General features: G+C 38.7%; 1 protein-coding gene across 1 annotated transcript; it reads left to right on the top strand.

Moving 5' to 3' along the window:
• On the top strand, nucleotides 1-23,500 carry LOC137295679 (pre-rRNA-processing protein TSR1 homolog). The gene is made up of 20 exons (XM_067827156.1): nucleotides 1-136; nucleotides 370-440; nucleotides 1,286-1,372; nucleotides 4,291-4,403; nucleotides 6,320-6,515; nucleotides 7,789-7,859; nucleotides 8,336-8,492; nucleotides 8,984-9,154; nucleotides 9,929-10,079; nucleotides 11,897-11,988; nucleotides 12,756-12,878; nucleotides 13,886-13,953; nucleotides 14,763-14,855; nucleotides 16,138-16,282; nucleotides 18,749-18,800; nucleotides 19,419-19,624; nucleotides 20,084-20,186; nucleotides 20,975-21,115; nucleotides 21,888-21,962; nucleotides 22,542-23,500. Exons 1-20 carry the CDS (start codon nucleotides 25-27, stop codon nucleotides 22,742-22,744), a joined length of 2,430 nt encoding a protein of 809 aa, XP_067683257.1. The 5' UTR covers nucleotides 1-24; the 3' UTR covers nucleotides 22,745-23,500.
• The last annotated feature ends 9 nt before the right edge of the window (nucleotides 23,501-23,509 follow it).

Here is a 23,509-nt window from a genome sequence, read left to right on the forward strand (position 1 = left end):
GTCCATTGCACGTGGTATTGCAACATGGCTGTCGAACCACAGAAGTCACATAGGCCTGGGCCTTTAAAACAACAAAACAAAGCACACAAACATGGAAAACATAAAAGCAAAGGACAGCTGGAGAGAGAGACTAAAGGTTTTGTTCTACGTTGTAGTTAATAGCATACTGAATCAAAGATTCATAGAAAGAACACTGTTCTTGAGACCCCAAGATGTCACTTTCCACATCAATATTGCTTTTCGTTTAGCAGATTTTACCGTTACATAAATGGTATCCTTTGTTAAATTTAAGTAGTATTGATTGTTGTGAAACAAGTAATGATGGGGCAAGTCTTTCCTGATAATGTAGACACATGTTCCTCGTTTCAGGTCGAGTAAATGTTAAAGTCCTTTCTAAAAAGAACCGTCAATCTATGAAGAAAGCAGAAAGAAGAAATCAGGTAAATGATTTTCGGGTTAGCTTTCTGACAGCACTCTGTAAAACTGTTGCGCTAATCATGTTAACAGACAAAAGTTGCTGACTTACACTGTGTATCTCTTTGATCATTAGAGTTTGGTATGTTACCCCATATTTAATGACTTTGTCCTTCACGTCTTTTTATGTCATTTAATAGTGATGGCACTGATACATATAGGGAAAAAATCGATGCATGTCATGATAAATATGTTGACATCTCTCCTTTAATTCTGCCCGCATTCAAAGACCCTTTTCCTGATCCAACTTCCTTCCATGATTGTTTGATTTGTGGGCTGACTGTGTTTATCCACATCTCTGGCTGGTCATGAAATTAATTAAAAGTTCATACAGTATGATTCACTCTATTTACATTTGTTATTCTCCAGTTATTCCTATTATTTATTCCCAGCCTTGTCTGAAATATCAACATCCATGCAGTTATCAGATATTTTTTCAGTTAATGTGTTATTGGCTGTTTCTTCTCTGGCACTGTGGCCCTACATGTTATTTAAGCCTAAATTAAATGGCCATTTTGATGGAACATCTTTTCAGATTTATTTAGCCCTTGTTTTTCTGCAATCTGGTCTCACCGAATTTTGATTAAAAGACATGTTATCAGAGATACCTTGTTAAGCAAAACATACAATGTAATAATATAAACACTGCAGAATCTGTCAGGTGTGAACAACTCTGCACAAGAATGAATAAATGTTCTAAAATGTCTTGTGCTTATACCATTTAAGCAGCTGTTATGAATTCTTAAGCAGCTGCACAGTTTGAGTTGTAGTACAGTTATGTATGCTTGCTCATGTATGTATCTGTTTGAAGGCACTACAAATGAGAAAACAGAAGAGGGATGAGGTTCTAGAAAAGAAGAGAAACAGAGGTGGAACAAATACACCGCCACACTTTGTGGTAAGTATAAAATAATGATCAATTCATAAATGGATCTATGTTTGGATGTAACTTCAGGATGTTGTGTCTGTAATGTATTTCATCAGTTGATTATTTCTTGACCTTAGTACTTTCTGGTTACCATACAACAGTGGAATAAGAGATAGAATGGGTATGGGTATTCCAGCTATATCATAGTATATGGCAGGAGTTTGTAAATAATCAACTTTGGTCCAGACAATCCAGTGATCAACAGCATGATCATTGATAAATGCAGTTTGGATATGATGACATGTCAACCAGGTGAACATGCCTAATCACCCAATCCTGTTAGTCTCCTCTCATGACAAGCAAGGGTTACTGAAGACCAGTGCTAACCTAGATCTAACATGGATGCTACAGCTATGACAAAATAGGATTTGAAAAGTTATAACTGGCACTTACTGAAGAATATGGACAATAGGGTAGCCAAGTTTATAAAGCATTTCCTCATCATGGAAAGGTCTGTTGTTTGATACCTCACATAGGTACATATCAAGCCCATTCTTGGTGTTTCTCAAAGTCCTTTTTGGTATTGGTAAAACCTCTCTGTTCTGAGGGATGGTGGTTTACCATAGAGGATGTGACATGTTCGTGAGACGATCTCCATTACGTGTACAAGTGAGTACCGAAGATGGGGCGCTCATACGTGTGACTGCCTGATCACTGACGGAGAAATTCTACATGTCACAAAAAAGTTGTCTTAAAGTGTTATTTATGAAAGTAATTAAACAAAATTTGCTTCAGTCATTGATAGATGTTCAAGTTATTGGATGACATGAATAAAAATGTATAAAGAGGGAACTGAATAGTCAAATACTGACAAAAATGAGCAAAATTTAAGCAAAATTTGATGATATTCAACAATAAATTTCACCTATGTGCATATTTTTCAGAAACTTACATATATTATTTTCTGAAAGCTATTTCATCATAGATTCGATATATATATATATACAGTTTTCAAAACACATGCATGCACACCTGTCTGTTGTTGTGTTGAAACATGTTTACTACTTGCTTAGAAGTGACTTTTCTTGTGTTGCACCATTGAGGGTATCATAAATTAATACAAAATATAATTATGGACTATCTCATTTGTTAGAAGTGTAATCTATTAATCACCTGTGTAAGTTAAGTTTGCTGTCATGTAACTTATTATTGTAAGTCGATTTTTGACATTTTCACGTATGTGCCAATTTCACAGAAAATAATTTTAATACATCCTGAAAGTTTGTTCAAAGTTGTCTTACCTCATGTAAGAACGCTTTTGTGTATACGAACGTGTGTAAGTGTGCCATTGTGATGAAACACATCTACTTTCCTCCCACTGCTTGCCACAGACACACGAATCCTCTTCACAGCCCTGTTACACATACGAGAGGCAAAAGAAGTCAGTTTTTGAGAATTATATTGACTTTTGGGTCAATCTTACAGAAACATTATATCAATATTTTCTGAAAGCTTATTCAGTGCAGATTGACCTCATATAAGTACTTGTTCATGTACACAAATGCACATAGCTGTGCCATCATGTTGAAACACACCTATTTTCCACTTGCTACAGATACTCAAACCATGCGCACAACACCGTAATGCGTACGAGAGATGCCTTTCAGAAGCACGAGCAAAAATAGTCAGGTTACATGACACTTTTTAGCAATGTGCCAACTTCACAGTAATGTTATTTTAATATTTTCTGAAAGCATATTCATTGCAGATTTCCATCTTGTAAGAATGTTTTCATGTAAACGATGCATTCAAACAGATCTACTTTCCACCCACTGTTATCACAGACACACAAATCCTCCTCACAGCATTGTTACATGTGTATGAGAGACGCCTTTTAGTAGCACAAGCAAAAATGTTTTGGCGACGATTTTGACCTATGTGCCAATCTTACAGGCACATTATTGAAATATTTTCTGAAAGCTTATTCTTTGCAGATTTACCTCATATAAGAATAAGGTGTGCCATCGCATTGAAGCAGACCTACTTTCCTTCAGCTGTTGCCATGGACACACAAATCTTCTTCATGACATCGTAATGTGTATGACATGCCTTTCAGAAGCACGAGCAAAAATAGTTTTGATGACTCATTTGGTCAAGGTGTTTGCAAATCATGCCGAAGACTTGGGTTTGATTCCCCACATGGACACAGTGTGTGAAGCCCATTTCTGGTCTTTTCTGCGACGATATTACTTGAATATTGTTGAAAGTGGCGTAAAACAAAACTCACTCACTCACTGTGCTGACTTGAGTCAGGTTGATAAAACTATTGCTGCTGAGAAAAAGTTGCTAAACATGATTCTTTGAACATGTTTAAAATCTGTTAGTATGGTGTGATGATCCTAATACAACATCTAACCCATGTAGATCCAGGTCAGAACTCATCTTCGATGGCCCATGCTTGTCATTAAAGTGACAAACAAGATCGGTGGTAATGATTTCGTTGATGTGTCATTGTATCACCATTGATGATCATGCTGTTAGTTACACATATCATTGTATCCTAATTGTGTAGATTGATGATCATGCTGTTGATCACTGCATTGTCTGGTCTGGACTGAATTATTTATACTCTGCTTCCATGTAGGTGGAATATTGTTGAATGCAGCGTAAAGTAAACTCACTCCATACAGTGTCTGATTCTCTGTTTGATTTTCATGAAACATAGCAGACAATTAACATTAGCAGACAAATTAGCATGATTGGGTAGATTAGCTGATGCCATCATATCCCAGTTTTGTAGACCGATGATGATAATCACTGGATTTTCTCGTCCATACTTGATTATTTACAAACTGTTTTGGTATTGAGTGTGGTTTTAAACAAGAAACACACAACAATCCTATTGATTTTACCCAGCATACAGTACAATTAACCATTTTCCATATTAGGTAGTGGTATCTCTGGATCGGAATATAGATACCAACGTTCTCCTGGATCTACTGAAGGTCGCTGATGAGTCTGCAGTAGTCAAACAGAATGAACAAGGAATATTGCATCTGAGGTAAGTGCTCTTTTACTGGTTCCACAGAGGTAAACCAACACTTTAAAGAGATTTGAAATGAGTATTATTCATTTGTCGCAAATGAAGATACAGGTTCATTGTATCAGGGTTATTTTGCATTTATTCATCCTGTTTACATTTTCAGCACATGTAACAGGGCTGTGTAATATAAACTCTTTTTAGGTTTACTCTCTTCTATTTAACCTCGGGCGGTGGGGTATCCTAGTGGTTAAACCGGGGTTCGATTCCCCACGTGGGTACAATGTGTGAGACCCATTTTCTGGTGTCCCCCGCTGTGATATCGCTGGAATATTGCTAAAAGTGGCATAAAACCAAACTCAGTCAGTCAGTCTATTTAACCTCAAAGTGTATATTTCTTCACAACTAAATTTTCTGTTGAGCACTGTGATATCTTGACGTTGCCTTGTCAGAAGCTTGTGGTTGCCTGCAGTTATTTCAGATTAAAGTTTCTACACTTTTGTGCATGTAGTGATGATAATATTACTTCATTCACATGTATATGAATGACAGAAACATGATTGTGATTGTGTATTTTGACTGTGATGCTATTCCTGAAGCTACAGTTAAATTAACACATGGAGATCTGGTTTGGAATTGGTCATCCACTGCCTTCGTTCATTGCAAGATTTTGGCCAACAAGATCTTGTGGTCAGGCTCTCTGATATGATTGACACATTACATCATCTACCAGTTGTGTAGATTGATGCTCATGTAGTTGATCACTGGATAGTCTGGCCCAGATTAAGTTATTGACAGACTACCATCATATAGTTGGAATATCACTGAGGACAGCTTTAAAGAACAATTAAGGAAAAGGAAAATGTCTTTTGTGGATAAAAGACTTTAAGTCTATACGATTAAAAAACCAAAATGTTTCGGCCACAGATGATCAAGTCATAAAAAGGTACTGCAATTTTCAGTATAGAGTTGGGTCCCTTAGGCCTGCTATGTACCTGTGACTTTAGACTCGAACAACTCCAGACTCATCTGGAATACGTTCCTATACTTGTCAGCACCTTACTCAAAGTAAGTGTAAACATAAAAAGCTTCATCAGGTTGGGTTCAAGTTGACATTGCTTAAAATGCAGTTCATAGCAGTGTTGAACTAACATGAGTCAATATCTCAGCAACTGACATGGGAAAGGCAGATGATGCACACATGGGTACACAAAGACTGTGATCTAGACTACCAGTTTCCCGACCTCCGTGTTTATGTTGAGGCTCCTGAGGATGAGTGATGGCGGACTTTGTGTGTGATGATTTGGTGTCTGAGTTGGTTCAAATCAGGAACAGTGGCCCAGTAATGCAGCATATCTTGAAAACATACACATATAAAATTTCAAGTTGAAAATTATCATTGCGTACACATTGAGCATTAAACATTTACAACACGCAAAGAGTTTAAAACATATGCATACAGAATATTTACATATAAATCGCTTGCATAACAAAAATGACATTGATTGCTATCAAGTAGTACAGTTAGTATAGGACTAATCTTGTACTGTCAGTACAGAATGAATGATTTTTTATGGAATCATTTCCATAATATTTAAGTTATACATACCTGACTACTAAACTTAATGGCAAATACTTCACTGAAGTCTTCAGGGAGTAAAATCACTGAAATACCCACATATTTGAAAGCATTTGGTAACAGAAAATGAAATACCCACTCAACATTCATAATACCCACATCAAATAAATACAGTACGTACAGTACCACATGAGTTAAATCATATCTGGAGCTCTGATGTGACTCAACCCAACGAAAGTACTAGAATCTGTACAAAGAAAGTGTAATCCTTATAAGAAATAAGAAGAAAAGTGTAATACCTAATATGAGATGTGTTTTAGATGATGTTTTCTATAGCACTAGAGTATTTATGTTGCAGTATTCCTCGCTTCAAGCAGAGAGTGTCAGTCTTCACACCAGAATATGGAAACTTGTATGCCCTATTGGATGCAGCCAAGGTCGCCGATACATTGCTTTGTGCAGTGTCCACCGACAACGTCATCGACAAATATGGAGAACACTGCCTCAGCTGCCTCTATGGTCAGGGCATGCCGGCAGCTGTCTTCGTCTGTAATGTGAGTAAACAGTACAGAGTTCTAGTTTATCCCAGTCCTCACTAACCATTTGTGTCTGCAGTATCAGAAATACCCAGGATCTAACCATAGCTACATTTTGAATCTAGTTCCCATGATCAAAAGGGTGATGGTGAAGGGTGATTGTTAAAGTGTTCTCGTATCATGCTGAAGGCTTGGGGTTTGTTCATTCCCTACATGGGTACTGTGTGTAAATCCCATTTCTGTTGGCCCCAGCATTATCTCCTAAACTATTCGTGATAATTCAAGCAAACTTGATACATCAAGCATGATCCCTATATATGCCTTTTTGGGGTTAGACCCAGATATGAATTTTATTTTTTGCAATTTGCGTGGAAACATGACTTAGGTTTTGACTCCTACTGATGATGAAGATGTCATATTGTCTAGATGTGAATTTTATGTTTTGCGATTTCCATGGAAACATGATTTAGGCTGTGACTCTGACTGATGATGAAGATGCCATTTTGTCTAGGGCAGATCTTCCAAATTCCATGCTAGCCTCATCATACTTGATCCTTAGATGTGTCTTTTAGGGTATATGAATTAGATATTTTGCAGTTTCCATGGAAACATAACCAGGACTGTTGCTTTGAAGATGTTATCTTGTTCAGAGCAGATCTCAAATTTAGTACACATGTTCTCCATGTTCACCATGGTCGCTAGATGTGCCTTTTGGGGTTACACCAGAGTGTGAATTTTATTTTTTGTGTTTTCCATGACAAGTGTGACTTTGACTGAAGTTGGTGGTTGGGGTCTTTTCCAGAGTAGAATTTTGAAAGTGTTCACTATTTATTCACCAAACTTGGTGCATAGATAGATCTGTTAGCATATTGGTGCTTTTTGATAGGTTTAGATACCTGAATAAAATATTGTTTGTGTTTCCATGGCAACAAGTTCAACCTCAACTGTCAACAGAATTTGATGGTAGTGTTCATTTCCGGAGCAGAATTTTGAAACTTTGCTCTGCTTTCACTGTGTCATATGCACACCAAAACATTGACATTCTGTCATAATCATAATTAGAAGACATATTCATGAAGAGTATTTTGCTGTTGCAGTGACTGTCTCCTTGTTACTTAACTTATTGGAGATAGACTTTGAGGGAATGCAGCATGTATTAGTATATAAATGTAGAATATCGTTTGATTAAAAGTGGACTTTGCTCAGCTGATTGGCAGCCCTAGGAAGAATGCTGTACTCTAGTACCAGTTAGACTATTGTATCTTTATCTTTCATTGGTGTTTTCTGACAGGGTTTTAAAAGCCTGCCAATGAAGAAACAATCTGAAACACGAAAACTAATGCAAAGGAAAATTGAGAAAAGGTGAGGTAAAATAGATGTATGTATAAAACAACAATATGAACTACTATATTGTTAGACTATTTGCTAATGGGTAGCAAAGACTGATGAAGAATTGAACTTGTAAACAGTGTTTTTGTGTTATAACATGCCATGTTACACTTGTCATGTAACAACTACATGTATATTCATCCCTTCAGAATGTTTTGTAAACTGTGTCTGTGAACCATTTTGTACAAAAAGGGTATTTTAGTGATTAAAGCAATCACTCATAGTGGCAAAAATTTAAATTCAATAACCCACATTGACATGATGTAACGTCCATTTCTGGTGCTTCTTGCGTTATTACTGACATATTGAAACAATTGATAGACAGGGTTTATGTGTAAGTACATTTCTTCCAAGTTAAGAGTTATCTCCCCTAGATCAAAATCACAACATGTGGGATGTCAAGGCATGGCCTTTCATGGCCTAATAATATTGACAATTTTGCTCACTAGATTTCCTGCTGAAAAGTTTCATTCTTTGGACACCAGTCAAGATGCACTCCTGGTCATCAGACAAATAACCAATCAGAAGTTGCGTAACGTCCAATATAGGGAATTGAGGCCACATGTCATTGGAGAAGAGATCAGTTTTGAACTTGATAATACTGAGGTGAGAAAGACATACCTGTGTGGTGTTTCAGTTTGATTTTTGTGAAAAATAATTTTTCTTTGCGTATGGTTATAAGTTCATTACAACATGTAATTTTCACAAACATAAGGAAGAGTTGATGATGCATCTACTGATAAGGATCATATCATTAGTGGGTGAAAGTTTGGCATGGTCAAACTGTGAAATTTGCAGAAATCACATCACTAAAGTATTGCAGACGGTTTGCAAATTAGTCCAAACTTAAAATACCTTTGATCCACTTCATTGTGATTCATGCATGTAGATTTATATTTTTATTCTGAGTTTTTGAATCTATGCTAGTGTAAAACTTTTACATGCGAATAGCTGGATAACAGGATGCCTTATACAACAGTTCATAAGAGCTGTTGAATTTTGATTTTGAAACTGTAAATGTTTGCCAGCGAATCGATAGATAGGGCCGTGGGTATTCTGGTTTCCAAGGTAACCTATTCATTGTTGATGTTTGCTAGAGTGATACTGGGACGCTAAAGGTGACAGGGTACCTGCGAGGAAAGACGCTGTCGGTGAACAGACTTGTGCACATCCCAGGATGGGGGGACTTCCAGATGCTGCAGATAGACGCCCCCGATGATCCCTACCCCCTGAACCTGCACCCTGGGAAGCAGCACAGGAAGAATCAGGTATGTAAATCCTGCCTCTACTTTCGGTTAAGGTGATCTTAACATGGAACAGATATCTTCGATCACGCACCTCATGTTTTTCCCGCGAATGAAGGAACAAACACATTGGTTATGACTGTATGTTAGATTAGGGCCAGATTTCTAAACTCTCTAGCACTAAGATAGACATAAGTACCATTCATTAACATTAACATATGACTATCTTAGCGTTAAGATAGCTTAGAACATCTAGGCCCAGGTTTGTTTTGGATGAGTATGAAGTGGAAAGTGAGAGAGTTGTTAATGCTGCTGTCAGCATCAGACAGGTTGTTGAACCATTTGTCTGTCATGTCTGAGTAGAGTTATGGGTGTAGCCTAGTGGTTAATGTGTTTGCTCATCACGCTAAAAACTTGGGTTTGATTCCCCACATGGGAACAGTGTGTGAAGCCCATATCTGCTCTCCCCTGCAGTGATATTGCTTGAATATTGCCAAAAGCGGCGTCAAACTAAACACATTCACTCGCTCATGCCTGGGTTCGATTTTTCACTTGAGTCAAATGTGTGACGCCCTTTCTTTTTGTTTTTAGTCAGTCATAATATGGGGATATTGCTAAAAGTGCAGTAAAACATAATTCACTCACTCACCACCCATTAGGATTGTTTGACATTAAACAAGCCAACTGAGTATGCTAGCCGTTAAGGCTAATTACTGTTAACTGTACATACCTGTAACTATAGCCATGATGATGCAAGGGAACAATCTGGATGACAGCTGTGATGTTGTGTTGCTGTAGGATGTGGAGATGGAGTGTGAAGATCCCCACAGTGAGGTGAGAGTGCTGGAGCGTTGTGACCCCGGCAAGCAGGAGAGCCTGGACAGTGAGGTGCTGCCTGACCCAATGATGGGTGAACAAACATGGCCGACGGAGGAAGAACTGGCAGAAGGTATGATTATGTGCATGCTGAATCAGTGAATGCCATTCCCAGACTGTATCTTCATCATTACGATCTGTTAACATGCTTCAACCAGGTCGAGTTTGACCTTCTGATTCTTACGGTCTGTTTGGTTCAAAAGTGGACCAATGAATTGCAATCTAACTAAAGTGGCAAAGGTTATTAAAACTAAATATTGGCAAGAGAGTTGTTTATCCACTATTAAACCTGTCGTCGTCAGAGAGGACTCTGACAGCAGTTCAGAATCACAGTTGGATTCAGATAATCCCCTTTTTGAAAAGTCCCATCTCCATTCCTCGCTTTGCTCATTTCTTAACTGATGAAGTGTGATCCAAGTCAGCGAGCCTGACCAGCTGGTCCCATTTGTCACCCTTTATGGCAATCATGGATTACAGTGCTTTATGTCTTGAGTATGTGATGACCAGCATAAATCAGCTTTGTAGAAGTATTTGTTTTTCATGGACAGCTGCAGAATTGTCTGAATTGGCTTTGTTTTTCACACCAAGTTAATGTAACCCAGTTCAGCATATTTATTAAAGTTAGTCATGGTGATTATTGAGATATTTCAGTATTTTATGTTAAGAAGAGCACAAAAATAATACAAAGTTTGCACAGAATGAATAGTTTTGAATTCTGGACCCGGTTGTATCAAACTTTACTAAAGCTTTAATTGTTAATTATACAATTATTTGTTAATCATTGCTTATCTTCCCTGGCATGAAACCCTTAATAAAGGAACCCCTTCATTAATCCATCATTAAGCTAATGAAGCATTGGGGATATCACTAACTCATTATTAGCCGTATCAACATGGCAGGCAGCTTAACGTTTCATCAACTTCTTATCCAAAAACTCATTTTTTCATTTTGAGACATAATGTCCCATTTTGTATTGATTTGTGTCGCCGTTCTGTTCCTTACCCCTAAGCTATTGATCTCGGCCGTTATTTTGTCCCATATCTGTTTCTCTTTGTCATTGGGAATGGTGTTCCTGTTAGTTTGCATTTGAAGACGCAAACAAAACCTTGACCTAGGTCTGTTAGAAGTTGTATTTTACAACTTTCAAAATTTTTACTATGATTTCTGACGACAGCCATCATGCAGACAAAAGATTAGTATTGACCCGCAATGCATCATGGGTAATAATTAGGGGATTGTTTAATGACGGGACCTTCATTAGAGGCAGAGTTAGTTAATGGGTGTTTAAATAAGGGTATATACAGCCATATTTAAACACTTCATTAACTAATCAAACATTAGGAATTTAATCAATGATTAGTGTTTAATTGATGATTACATAATTACGCGTTGATACAACCGGGTCTTGGCTAACGTGTGTCTGTACTATTAATTATCAGTTTTTTTATGTGTACGCCCATCTTAGTATATCCTGGTGTGGTTTTCTAAAAGCTGAACAAACTCTAATTTGTACTTTGTCCACTTGAGTTTCTGTTGCTATGGGACCCGTGAAGGTTCACGGTAGAATAGACCATCAGCAAACCATGCTTGCCACTAAAGTGATTCTGTTTGTCGTAAGAGGCGACTAACGGGATTGGGTGGTCAGACTCGCTGACTTGGGTGACATATGCCATCGAATCCCAATTGTGCATATCAAGGCTCATGCTGTTGATCACTGGATTGTCTGGTCCAGACTCGATTATTTACAGACAGCCGCCATATAGCTGGAATGTTGCTGGATGTAGCGTAAAACTAAACTCACTCATTCTGTTGCTGTGGAGATCTGTCATTCATTGAACATTTTTCTGAAATGCTGATGTGGTCAGTTTTGAATCTTTTGTTTTGTAACAGCTGAATCCGAGTCAAGGAAAAAAATAGTGAAGAGAGTACCAAAGGGAACATCAGACTACCAGGCTGCTTGGATCATAGACAGTGATGAAGAGGTAGGTTATCTGCCCTTTATGTGTATGAAGACATGTAGCCTACTTGCTTCCTTCAGAGCTGTCACAATCAGTTCTTCCTAGATTGAATCTTGTGATTTGCTTGTTTCAAGTATTTATCGGAAATTAGATCACCACCTCAATATAGTAACGCTCCCTGTGACTACAGGGTCTTTTAGGTAGCCTAGTGGTGAAAGCATTCGCTCATCACGCCAATGACCTGGGTTCGATTCCTGATATGGGTACAGTATGCAAAGCCCATTTCTGATTTACCCTGCCATCTGTTAGCTGGAATATTGCTAAAAGCTGTGTAAAACCACACTCACTCACTAGAACTCTAGTTTAGAGTGTTCCGCACATGTGAGTGATTAAATGGATAAAATGGCTGCTGACTGTGTTCACATACTTATCGTATGTTAAGGTATGAGAGTTGGGATCTCCTTACAACTTAGATTACTTTATAAAACAGGGTTATATCAGGGTATGAAAATTTCAACCAAATCACAGGGCAGGTTAGATGTAAAACTTACCAGCCCTGACCAAAACTTACCTGCCCTCAAAAAATACTAATGTATAATTTAATTAAAACTTGTAGAATAATAATGATTTACACTGACTGTTAGGGAGGTGCATTTGAGAATCTGGTAGTCCATGTTTAAAATAACGTGTCCTGGACGTTGGGCAGACAGGCAGGCATTTCGAACACTGGCTAGATTATAGGTGGTTGTGTATAATATCCTGACACGTTTTGAATGTAATCCTATTTTCAGGAAGGTGGCGACAGTGATGAAGATTCAGATGAGGAAATGGATGCTGACATGGAGGCCCAGGAGGAAGATGATTCTAGTGAGGAAGATCTGAACGATGATGATGACAAAACTGAATATGAGACTGTAAGTTTTGAAAGGGTTTACACCAGATGGTATAAATAGGTAACCTTTGCTTGCTCCCAATAAATGCAATGGGTGGTCTATCTATCTACACACTAGTTGTTTAATGCCACTCAGCAGTATTCAAATTCTTTTTCTTGGACATTGGGAATCAAGGGTTTGGCGTGATACCCCTACAGCTCCCTCGCTACGCAGATACTGTAAATCATTAAATTTTTGCGAGAATGATATTTTTGCGACAATTGCGAATGACTTGAGCTCGCAAAAATATCATGACGCAATTTGCTGGTAGAATGCAATGAATAATCAGCAAACAGCCAGTCCTATCTTCGCTTTATTATTCACCAGTTCATATAATTACCAATAGACCTAGACAATACATGTATTAAGCAATGACAGCAACGTGAAGAATGACTAATTACTAGCATTACTCGTACTCACATGTCACATGTCAAACAATGGATACCTGAACAAAAGTCACTCAATCAGTACGTCCTATAGTCCAGACAGGCGCCAACCACGCAATGCACATTTCTTAGAGACTGTTTGAAAGGCTGAGACCATCCAGCGGGCGTGGATAGGTTTCATGACACTTATCTGGAGATCAACAGCTTTGCCGAAACTGACTAAACTGGTCCTTCATCAGTGCCAATTTATTAGAGTCATTCCATTTGATTTAATCCCTTTGAACTGTTTTAAGCTTATATGGCCTATGCAGCAAGTGTTGTTGTTAGGAAAACATCACTGATTGCATACATGCGGAAGTACTCCACTGAATGGTGTTCAAGATTAGCGGCAAACTTTAAGATGCGATTGGATTTAGTTCAGATAAAACGTTCAGATGCATGTAAGCTTTGAAACTGTCAAACTAAACTATGTTTTGAGAATTAGGCAAGTCGCAAAAATATCGTGATATAAAAACGTCTGTTGGTCGCCACTCACAAAAATATCATGATGCAAAAAATTCGTGATTTACAGTATATAATTGATGACAATTCTTTTTTTCCCAGGTGACAATAGCTGAAGATGACCCCTCTAAGTATGATGCTGCAATGGACCTGGATGAGGACATGCAAATGTAAGAGTGATTCTTTTCCTTCATGATCATATTCATAATTAATTTTTAACCCGTACTGTGACTTTTGGGAGATAATTCCCACCAAACCTGAACCAGTAGCTTTTGTCTGAATGGTTAAATCCATTCGACTGTCTCTTGTTTGATTGCACAGTCATAGGTTGCTCAAAGGTTACTTGACCTAGCTAAGGTTTGTTAGTGTTAGAATACACTGAGAATAATTTTACTTAGACTGACCATCCCTTTAAAGTTGTTAAAGTGTGCTATTTCTCTAGTAATGATTTTTGGTAATTTGCCCTTTTTTGCCTCTCTCTAAATGTATAAAAAATAATGTCTGTAGGCCTTTTATTTATTGAACGTTCTTTCAGTGTGGAAAATTGATATAGATCCAGACTGTCATTGATCCTGGGACTAATGGGCTCGCTGACTTATATGACACTTGTCATTGGTTCCCAGTTGCATAGATCAATGCTCATGCTGTTGATCCCTTAATTTTCTGGTCCAGACTCAATTGTTTACAGACTGCTGCCATATAGCTGGAATATTGCTGAGAGTGGCGTGAAACTAAACTCACACACCCCATTTCAAGGAGGTTGTGTATGATTAGAGTTATCTCCCTTGTTCTCTCAAGCAGTGTTTTGAGTACCTACTTCTGATAAAAATTACATTTTCTTCTCAGCTGAACAGTGTCACATTAGTTGAGTCAAATTGACATCCTTAAAATTAGAATAAGAACATGTGATATCTATTTAGTGCTGACTGTAGGATTTATTTGACAATTTAAGTAATAAGAATTCAAAATACTTTTTCAGGCTAGCAAAGTTGAAGGAAGAGAAACAGCATGTGCAGTTCCCAGATGAAGTAGACACGCCAGCTAATGTCACAGCCAGGTCAAGATTTGCAAGGTACCATACACCATTGCACTTTTAAATAAGTTTGAGGTGGTTGTATCTTAGTACTTAAAGTATTTCTTCATTTTACAAAATCAAGGTTCGATTCCTGACATGAGTACAGTGTGTGAAACACATTTCTGGTGACCTTCATATTGCTGGAATATTGCTAAAAGCAGTGTAAACGTATGCTTACTTTGCTCTCTCCCTCCTTCCCTCCCTCCGGCCTGAATCTCTCACTGGTGTTAACAAACCTGGAACTATAAAGTAGGAATGCCAAAAAAAAGCCATCCAGATCAGTCCATTTTAGGGTACTGATTTGACTGATAGCACTGAATGTATTTCTGATTTTGTCATACAGATCCAATTGCTCAATCATGTAACAATGCATTGTGTATCTCCAGTCCAAGCCTCATGGTTTGGATTGGTCGTTCACTGATGCTAGAGGATTATGGCTATTGCGTAGTTGGAAGTAGCACTACCTGTACTTCTGATTTGTGTTAGCCATGACATTTGTTTTCTTGTAATCATTTTGTTCTGCAGTCTCATTCAAATCAGATCTTAGATGTTGCTACTGAATCAGATTTGATTATGTCTCACTGGGGGGTCAGATCAAAATGACCTTTTATTGAACCAGTCAAAATGCTGCTCAAGAGATGGGCTAAACGTCATTTGGGATGTATTACCTTGCCAGTTGAACATTTAAATCCCAGAATTCTTTTCAACTTAACTAGGTGAATGTCAGCATGTACCGGACATGCATTTGTTTCACATTTCCAACTACTGCGCCTGCCCCCTTGTAATACAAACCAATAAAAGCGGTTTGAATCAATGATGGTTTGTTAAACAACTTTTATCCAGACTTGAAATGGACATTTTCCCTAGCTTGAGTACAAACATCTCTACTTCTCCTCCTAAGTATTGCAACACAGAGTCCATGATCCACTTGACGTTCTAGAATTCTCAAGGGTTTACTGTTTCAAATTTTGAATCAAGAAGTTTGTCTGAACAGTTTTCAAACCATAGTATGAAATGGAAGTTGAATGCTTAAACGAGTGTGGAAGAGCTAGAGGAAGCTGTTTCCTGATTGGCTTATTGAATTCTTGTTAGTCGTTTCACTGGTCAGATTGTGAAAGATCTGTCTGACATGACCTGTAATAGGGTGTGAAGTGGATTGACCACAAAGGTATGACATTAACAAGATTATTGTCTAATGTTTTGTTACATCTCTAGTTTGCTGTTGGAGGCCGATGAGGCATTGTAATCCTATCGCTGTAGTAATCAATTACTGTCACAGATTCCGGGGACTGAAGAGCTTCAGAACGTCTCCCTGGGATCCTAAAGAAAACTTGCCCTCGGACTATGCCCGAATATTCCAGTTTGAGAACTTCAAACGGACAAGAAAGCGATGTGTCGAGGAGGACACTGAAGAAGGAGCCATGGTAATATGGAGCATAGGTGTATCTTTGAGTTTGTTGATACCTTGTCAATGAGGCCCAACAATATAGGACGTTCTAATTTTTGTGGGCAAGATATAGCGCTTCACAATTGCACAATGGCAAATAACTAAAATATACATATGGAAATTAATTAAGCAACACCAAATTCAAAGACACATAAAAACTTAACAAAGTTTAACGAAGTAATTTTGATGATTGATTATTCAATTTTGATGTATTGACATACAGCATGAGCTTTTCATGGGTTGATATGACGCGCGTGAAGCTTGCACAGCGCACGTGCATTGCTTTAACCTCAACTTTCGAAAAATGCACTTTTTCCCTGGGGTGTTTACAAGCGCAGGTTGTCGATTGCATTCGGTTTTTCATTCATTTCAATGTCATGGCACGTAGGAAATTATCAGAGGCCACTCGTTGGCAAATAATCGGCATGAGGAATGCTGGTATGTCTCTAAGACAAATCGGGACTCAAATCGGACGACATCATTCCATAATTTCAAAACTTTTGAAAAAATACCGGGCCACTAATGAAGTTAAAGACCTGCCTAGACCAGGAAGACCCAGGAAGACCACAGTCCGGGAGGACAGAGCTTTACTGAGACTTGTACGGCGCAGGTCCTTCGACTCGAGCTCTCGGTTGAGACAGGAGTGGCTTCCAGGGAGACCCATCTCGAACAGGACTGTTCGGAATCGTCTGAAAGCTGCAGGATACCGGGCAAGGAGGCCAATCAAGCGACCCAGACTGTCTCCAGCCCATAAGGCAGCCCGACTGGCCTGGTGTAATGACCGTTTGCACTGGAACATTGCCTCTTGGAGGAAGGTCCATTTCTCAGATGAGAGCCGGTTCTTGCTGCACATGGTGGACGGTCGTACTCGGGTCTGGAGGCAGAGGAACACAGCAATGGCTCCACGGAACATCCAGGAGACTGTGGCCTTTGGGGGAGGTTCCGTTATGGTATGGGGGTGCATTTCCATGAACTGCAAGTTGGATATCATTACCATCCGTGGCAACCTTAACGGTGTTCGTTACCAACAGGAGGTTCTTGACAGGGCTGTGGTACCTCATTTTGAGAACCATCCTCTGGCAACGAGACCCATATTTATGGACGACAATGCTAGACCTCACAGGGCGCATGCTGTAAATGATTTTTTGCGGCAAAATGCAATTGACAGAATTCCATGGCCTGCCATGAGCCCTGACCTCAACCCCATTGAACATTTGTGGGACTTTATTGGCCGTCGTGTGAGGCAGAGAGACCCACCAGTCCATAATCTCAACGAATTGACGGCTGCCCTGCATGAGGAGTGGAACAGGATCCCCCAGAATCAGATCCGGAGACTCATCCAAGGAATGAGGAGGCGTCTGGAATCGGTGGTGCGTGCGCAGGGAGGACACACTAGATATTGATGAAAGTCGGTGTGCAGACTCTCAGATGACTGTTCTTTCTTTCCATGTGACATTTGTGTTAATACACCTGACAACAACGTCTGTGGATGAATAGTAAATTGTGTCCATTTTTTCATGAATTTAAGACAGTTTTAAGAATTTGGATTTCGTTGCAATAAAGCAAAGTCTTGATACTTTTTCCCTTTAAGTTGTTTGTCAGAGATCGTCTGTTGAATAAAAAAGTGTCAAACTATATCAACCCGGCATATTTTGATTGTCAGAACACTTCAAAGTTGCTCCAATAGAAAAAATTGGGGTGTTGCTTGATTAATTTCCAGGTGTATATATCTCCGTCAAACTTGGCACTGGTGTTGTACTGGTGCCTGTTTGGTAGTTATGGATTTCTGAATAAAATATTTCGTGAATTTGCTTGGCAACAAATTTGACTTGGTAGTGGTAGTGCTCTTATCTGGAGCAGAGCTTTGCTCTGTACATGCTAAAACATTTGACTCAGTCATTGAATTAATCGAAGCATTCATTCATGTATTAATTTTGCCACTGTGGGGGATATTGATAAATTTGTCTTCGTGTTTGTCATTTGGTAAAAGTTTGAAAGATTTTTGTGGCAAGGATAGAAGGATCTGTACCAAATGCCTCTTCGGTAGTATATTGAAGTTGTTATTCATTATCATGATATGTGTCCATTCTGAAGGTTTATGTTCACTTGATGTAATGTGTTTGACAAATCTCTGTTGCATCTTGTAACAAGATGGCTTTGAGTTCTTGGTAAATTGCATAACATTCGCTTGGAGAGTTTAGTACACATAATAATTGAAAACAATCACTGAGGACATTACTTTGCATGGAAAGCTCTTTTCTTTTAAAAAATTAGCTGAATATTGCTTAAAAAAGCTTAAAACTCAAACAAACTGTGATAGCCTGAAACAGTTGTAAAAGATTTGCAAACTACTTATCAGCACTCTTTGATTGTTAAACAGAAATCAGATGTGTGCCTGATTATTTTGAGAATGATTTTTCACCTCCAACAATATCTGTTTCAGCCTGGATGGTATGTCACAGTCCATGTGGCAAATGTACCCAAGGCTTTCATAGGTGAGTCTACATCGGTGTATGGAAATAGAATCTACTGAAGTATGGATGTTTTTCTTCTTCAAATTTTTATTTTAAATCTAAAACTTGAAACCATGACAATATGGTTTAATTGATATTTGAGGGAATGTGAGTGTCCAGACATCTGTGATCTGTGGTGTCTGCATTCAAATGATGTGCTTGTACATGAAAGTATAGAATGTAGTGACGATTGTGCATATTAATCCTTGAATTATGTGTGGGTTTATTCGCGGTAAACTGGGTATAACTGGTGAGATAGAAATATCTGGAAGTTTGTTTTTCTGTACAGTATTTAATAAAACGCAAGTGTCCATGTGTGTGAGATCTGTGGAATAAAAAGATTACGTAACAAGATATGATGTCATGTTTGACTGTGCATAATCTTGAAATAATATTGTGCAGTAAGGAACAGGGTTATCGTGCCTCTTTGGAATTGAGTTGACACAAGGGTTCTGAAATGTTTATCTGGACAGTATTGAAAAAATGCAAGTGCTTGGGTTGGTGAGGTTCAGCAGTTACACATACATGACTACAAGTCCCCTCTGTCAGTTCGAGCTCTGCATGTTTTGTTGACATCTGATCATGGTTGTGTTTTTTCAGAGGGGTATCACCCTGGGTCGCCGGTTGTGCTGTTTGGTCTTCTCCCACATGAACACAAAATATCTGTGGTTCATTTTGTTGTGAAGAAATGTGCTGATGTGGAGCAGCCAATCAGGTCAAAGGACAGGCTTATCTTCCATGTAGGATACCGACGCTTCTCAGCCAATCCCATCTTCTCTCAACACACACTTGGCTCAAAACACAAGGTAACATGATGCCCACCTTTTTGTAGGGATATTTGTTAGCTTCATACTGTTGCTTGCGACAACAGCTTATGGAAGTGTGATGTTTAGGTACATGTTAGTGAAAAAGAGTTTCTCGCTATTGATTGCAGAATGGTGTGGTTCAGAGTTGGTTCAGAGTATAGCTGAGTGTGCTGTTAAACAAAACATAAAAAACCTAGGGTCTAACACTGTCACGCCATCATACATACTGATCATGCGTCATAGGCACACATCCACACATGGGATATGATAAGGTGTGAATCAAACCAGTGTCTTACTTCCCCAATCATTTCCATTGTTTGCAAACATGAAGTGGGGAAGGCAAATTCAGTACCAACACCCTGAATGCCAGTATGTATTTGGGCACCTGTCATTAGGCTGTGTTGAAATGTTAATGGGATCGGTGTAAGTAACCAAGCTTGGGTGTTGTTTGTGTTTCAGTTTGAGCGGTTCATGCCAACAGGAACAGCAGTGGTAGCAACAGTATATGCTCCGATCTTATTCCCACCTTCTCCGGTGCTGTTGTTTAAGGAAACTGCCTATGGTGAGATGAATGTTTCTCTGTAGTTCAAGTGTTTGGTCACTTTGCAGCAACACAAGACGTGTATAAGCTACGGCTCAGAGTCTAAAAAAAAAAAAAAGACTTTTTTAAGCTTAGTTCAAAGAATTGCCAACTAAAAAAATTTATTTCTGCCAATGTAGAAAAGCTGTCTTTATTTTCGATTATGCTGAACAGGCCTCCTTTCCCAAAGCACTAAGGTGATCGCAAGTCACCAAGGTAACCTTAGTGCTGTGTTAAAGAAAGGGAGTTCAGGTTAACCTTAGGCACGGTTGCTTCTTGAAAGGAGCCCCAGTGTAATAGGATGTTCAAACTAAGTAACATATCTTATTTACATACACGCATACAAACCAGCAGGTATCACTTTGAACCTCTTGTAATGAACAGCGTATGGTGGGGCAGCATAAAGTTTAAAGAGTTTGCTTGCCACGGTGAAGTCCAGGGTTCGATTCACCACATGGATACAATGTGTGAAGCCCATTTTTGGTGTCGTCGTCTGTGATATTGGTGGACTGTTGTTAAAAACAGCGTAAAACCATACTAACTATTAAAATGTATAGCTTAAATTTCCTCAGATTGTTTTTCACCATCGTTCCAGCATAACCTCTGCCTTGCTTTGTAAATATTTGCTTGGATTCATTCAATGTAGCGCTTTGAGCATGCTTTATGTGTGGAATTCAGCGCATTATAAATACACATATTATAAAACCATACTAACTCACTCTTGTAATGAGTATGGTGTTTGTAACATGTTTAATTTCCGTGTACTACAGGAGAACAGAGCCTAGTGGCCACTGGAACCCTGTTGTCGGTCAACCCAGACAGGATTGTAGCCAAGAGAGCTGTGCTCAGTGGCTACCCGTTCAAGATTAACAAACGGTCTGCAGTCATCAGATACATGTTCTTCAACAGAGGTGAGTTCATACATCAGATACGTATTCTTCAACAGAGGTGAGTTCATTCAACATCAGATACTATAAGTTATCACATCGTGTCTCGGGAAATACGGGGTTTTATCAGTCCCTCGTAAGGTTGTATTCCCTGAGCCAGAGTTCCCCGAGCTGGAATACAACCTTATGAGGGACTGATAAAACCCCGTATTTCCCGAGACACGATGTGATAACGCATTTATCTAGCTGAATGTTTTCACTAAGTCAAAACAAAACAACACGCATCGAATCGACTTGCTGCCATGTTGACATCAGCTGATCGTTTGACCTCAATGCACTGCACGTTACTAAAGGCTTGTCGATGCACGCTTTTCTCACTTCTCGCGTTGTCACCGAGGCGTAGCGGGAGGATATGACTTTCGCAGCGGAAGTATAAAAGTCGTATACTCCCGCTGGCAGATCGTGATGGATGTACATGGTATTTTATCAGAGTCATGTGGACCAATCAAAACTCGACATTCTTACATGAGGCTAGATAAATGTTCTTTAACAGAGGTAAGTCCATGCAAGATCTATTGTAGGTTTTAATGGTTGTGTTACAGTATGTTGTACTACTGAATTTCAAAGGAGGCAGATAGTTTAATATTAGGTACTGGTCATTAAATGTTGGATAAGGTGGGTCAAAGGCGTCTGTGGATAGTGTCATTTTTTCTACTACCAAAACCTGCAGTATTGGTGCAGTGTTACCCATACTAAATTACGTTCAACTCACATGAGAATTTGGTTTGTATTTCAGAGGACATTTTGTGGTTTAAACCTGTTGAGCTGAGAACCAAATGGGGACGGAGGGGCCACATAAAGGAACCGTTAGGTGAGTCTTTATTACGTAACAATAGGACGTTTTTGTTTTGTTTGTTGTAATCTTGACCCAACAATCCAGTGATCAACAGCCTGAGGTTTGATCTATGCAATTGGGATACACTAACATGTGTCAACTCTATTAACGAACCTGATCACCCGATTACCTTAGTTGCTGAAGATAAATTCCAACCAGGATGTTTACAGGCATATATGTTCGGATGGTGTTGAATTGTCAGCTGAACTAGTCAACAAAAACTCTTAAAGCTGACATTCATTCATCATAAAAGAAAGGGTGGCTGAATGGTCAAGATACTGCAATTAGCTGTGCAGAGTAATGTCCCTTTTCTGGTCCTGGATCCATGGATTGAATTTTGTTATCCCACATTTCCTTTACATTATCGGAGTTATTTTGTCAATGTGGATTTCAGCATTGTTGGAAATGTCAGTTATGCACAGCACTTCAATCTTTCCTCAATTTGTAATAATCTCAAAGAATTTTCACCGTATAAGAATACAACTGTAATTGTTTATAGTGTGGCCTGAAGTTGAACATGTTTGAGAATACTAACAGGACTCATCTATTTTACAGGAACCCATGGCCATATGAAGTGTGTGTTTGATGGCAAACTGAAATCTCAGGACACTATTCTCATGAACTTGTACAAGCGTATGTACCCAAAATGGACATACAACCCCCATGTGACGATGCCCACGGTGGTAAAGGAATACAGCACTGGTGACATGGAGAGTGATGCCAAGGCAGAGGGGGCAGCTTTCCAGATCTTTCAGTGATACGTGATGTAGCTCTAATATTATGGTCTTCTGTCACCATTGCTTGGTGAACAAAATACTGAATCGTTTCTCAGAACAGTCCTACGGCAAAGGTGAATGGAACTCCCATCAAAGTACAACTGTACGAAAGTCCTAAGTTTCTGTTGGCTTTGTGAAATACAAGAAGAAACGAATTGAGATTTTGTTACACTTTCCGGCAAGGCAAGGAAATATATTTTGTTACGTAAGGGCAAGCTGTCTTGCTTATTTTGTGGACATTTTCTTTTTCTGAACCACAAGCCTTATACACATTGAAGATATTGCATCTGAAATAATTCTAACATTAAAAATGTAAACGTTTGGGCTAGATAGATTGATTGGATTTAATTTATGATTGGATTATCCCATAACAGGTGTATCAAAGTGCAGAGAAAGTCCATCTGTTATTAAGTTGCCAAAACGGAATATTTCGGAGATGATATAAAGGATTATCTGTGTTAAAAGGTGTCGTAAATGTCAGTTGTACTGGGATACATACATAGTTATGCATACATTTTGCTGTAGGACTAAACTTATTGTCAAGCAAGCAAATAGGAAATGTGTATTTATGTCAACAGTTACAGAGAAGATGAGAGGAGCCTTCATTTCACTTGTAATGCACATATTTGGTGTATTATGAAGATTGTATAAAATTGACTCTTGACAGTGTGTATATGTATTTGTACATATCTGAAATTGTACAAAATGTGAATAAGTACATTAAATGTTAGAACTTCCTGACTTGAT

This window comes from Haliotis asinina, chromosome 9, assembly GCF_037392515.1.
Source record: "Haliotis asinina isolate JCU_RB_2024 chromosome 9, JCU_Hal_asi_v2, whole genome shotgun sequence".
Taxonomy (NCBI): domain Eukaryota; kingdom Metazoa; phylum Mollusca; class Gastropoda; order Lepetellida; family Haliotidae; genus Haliotis; species Haliotis asinina.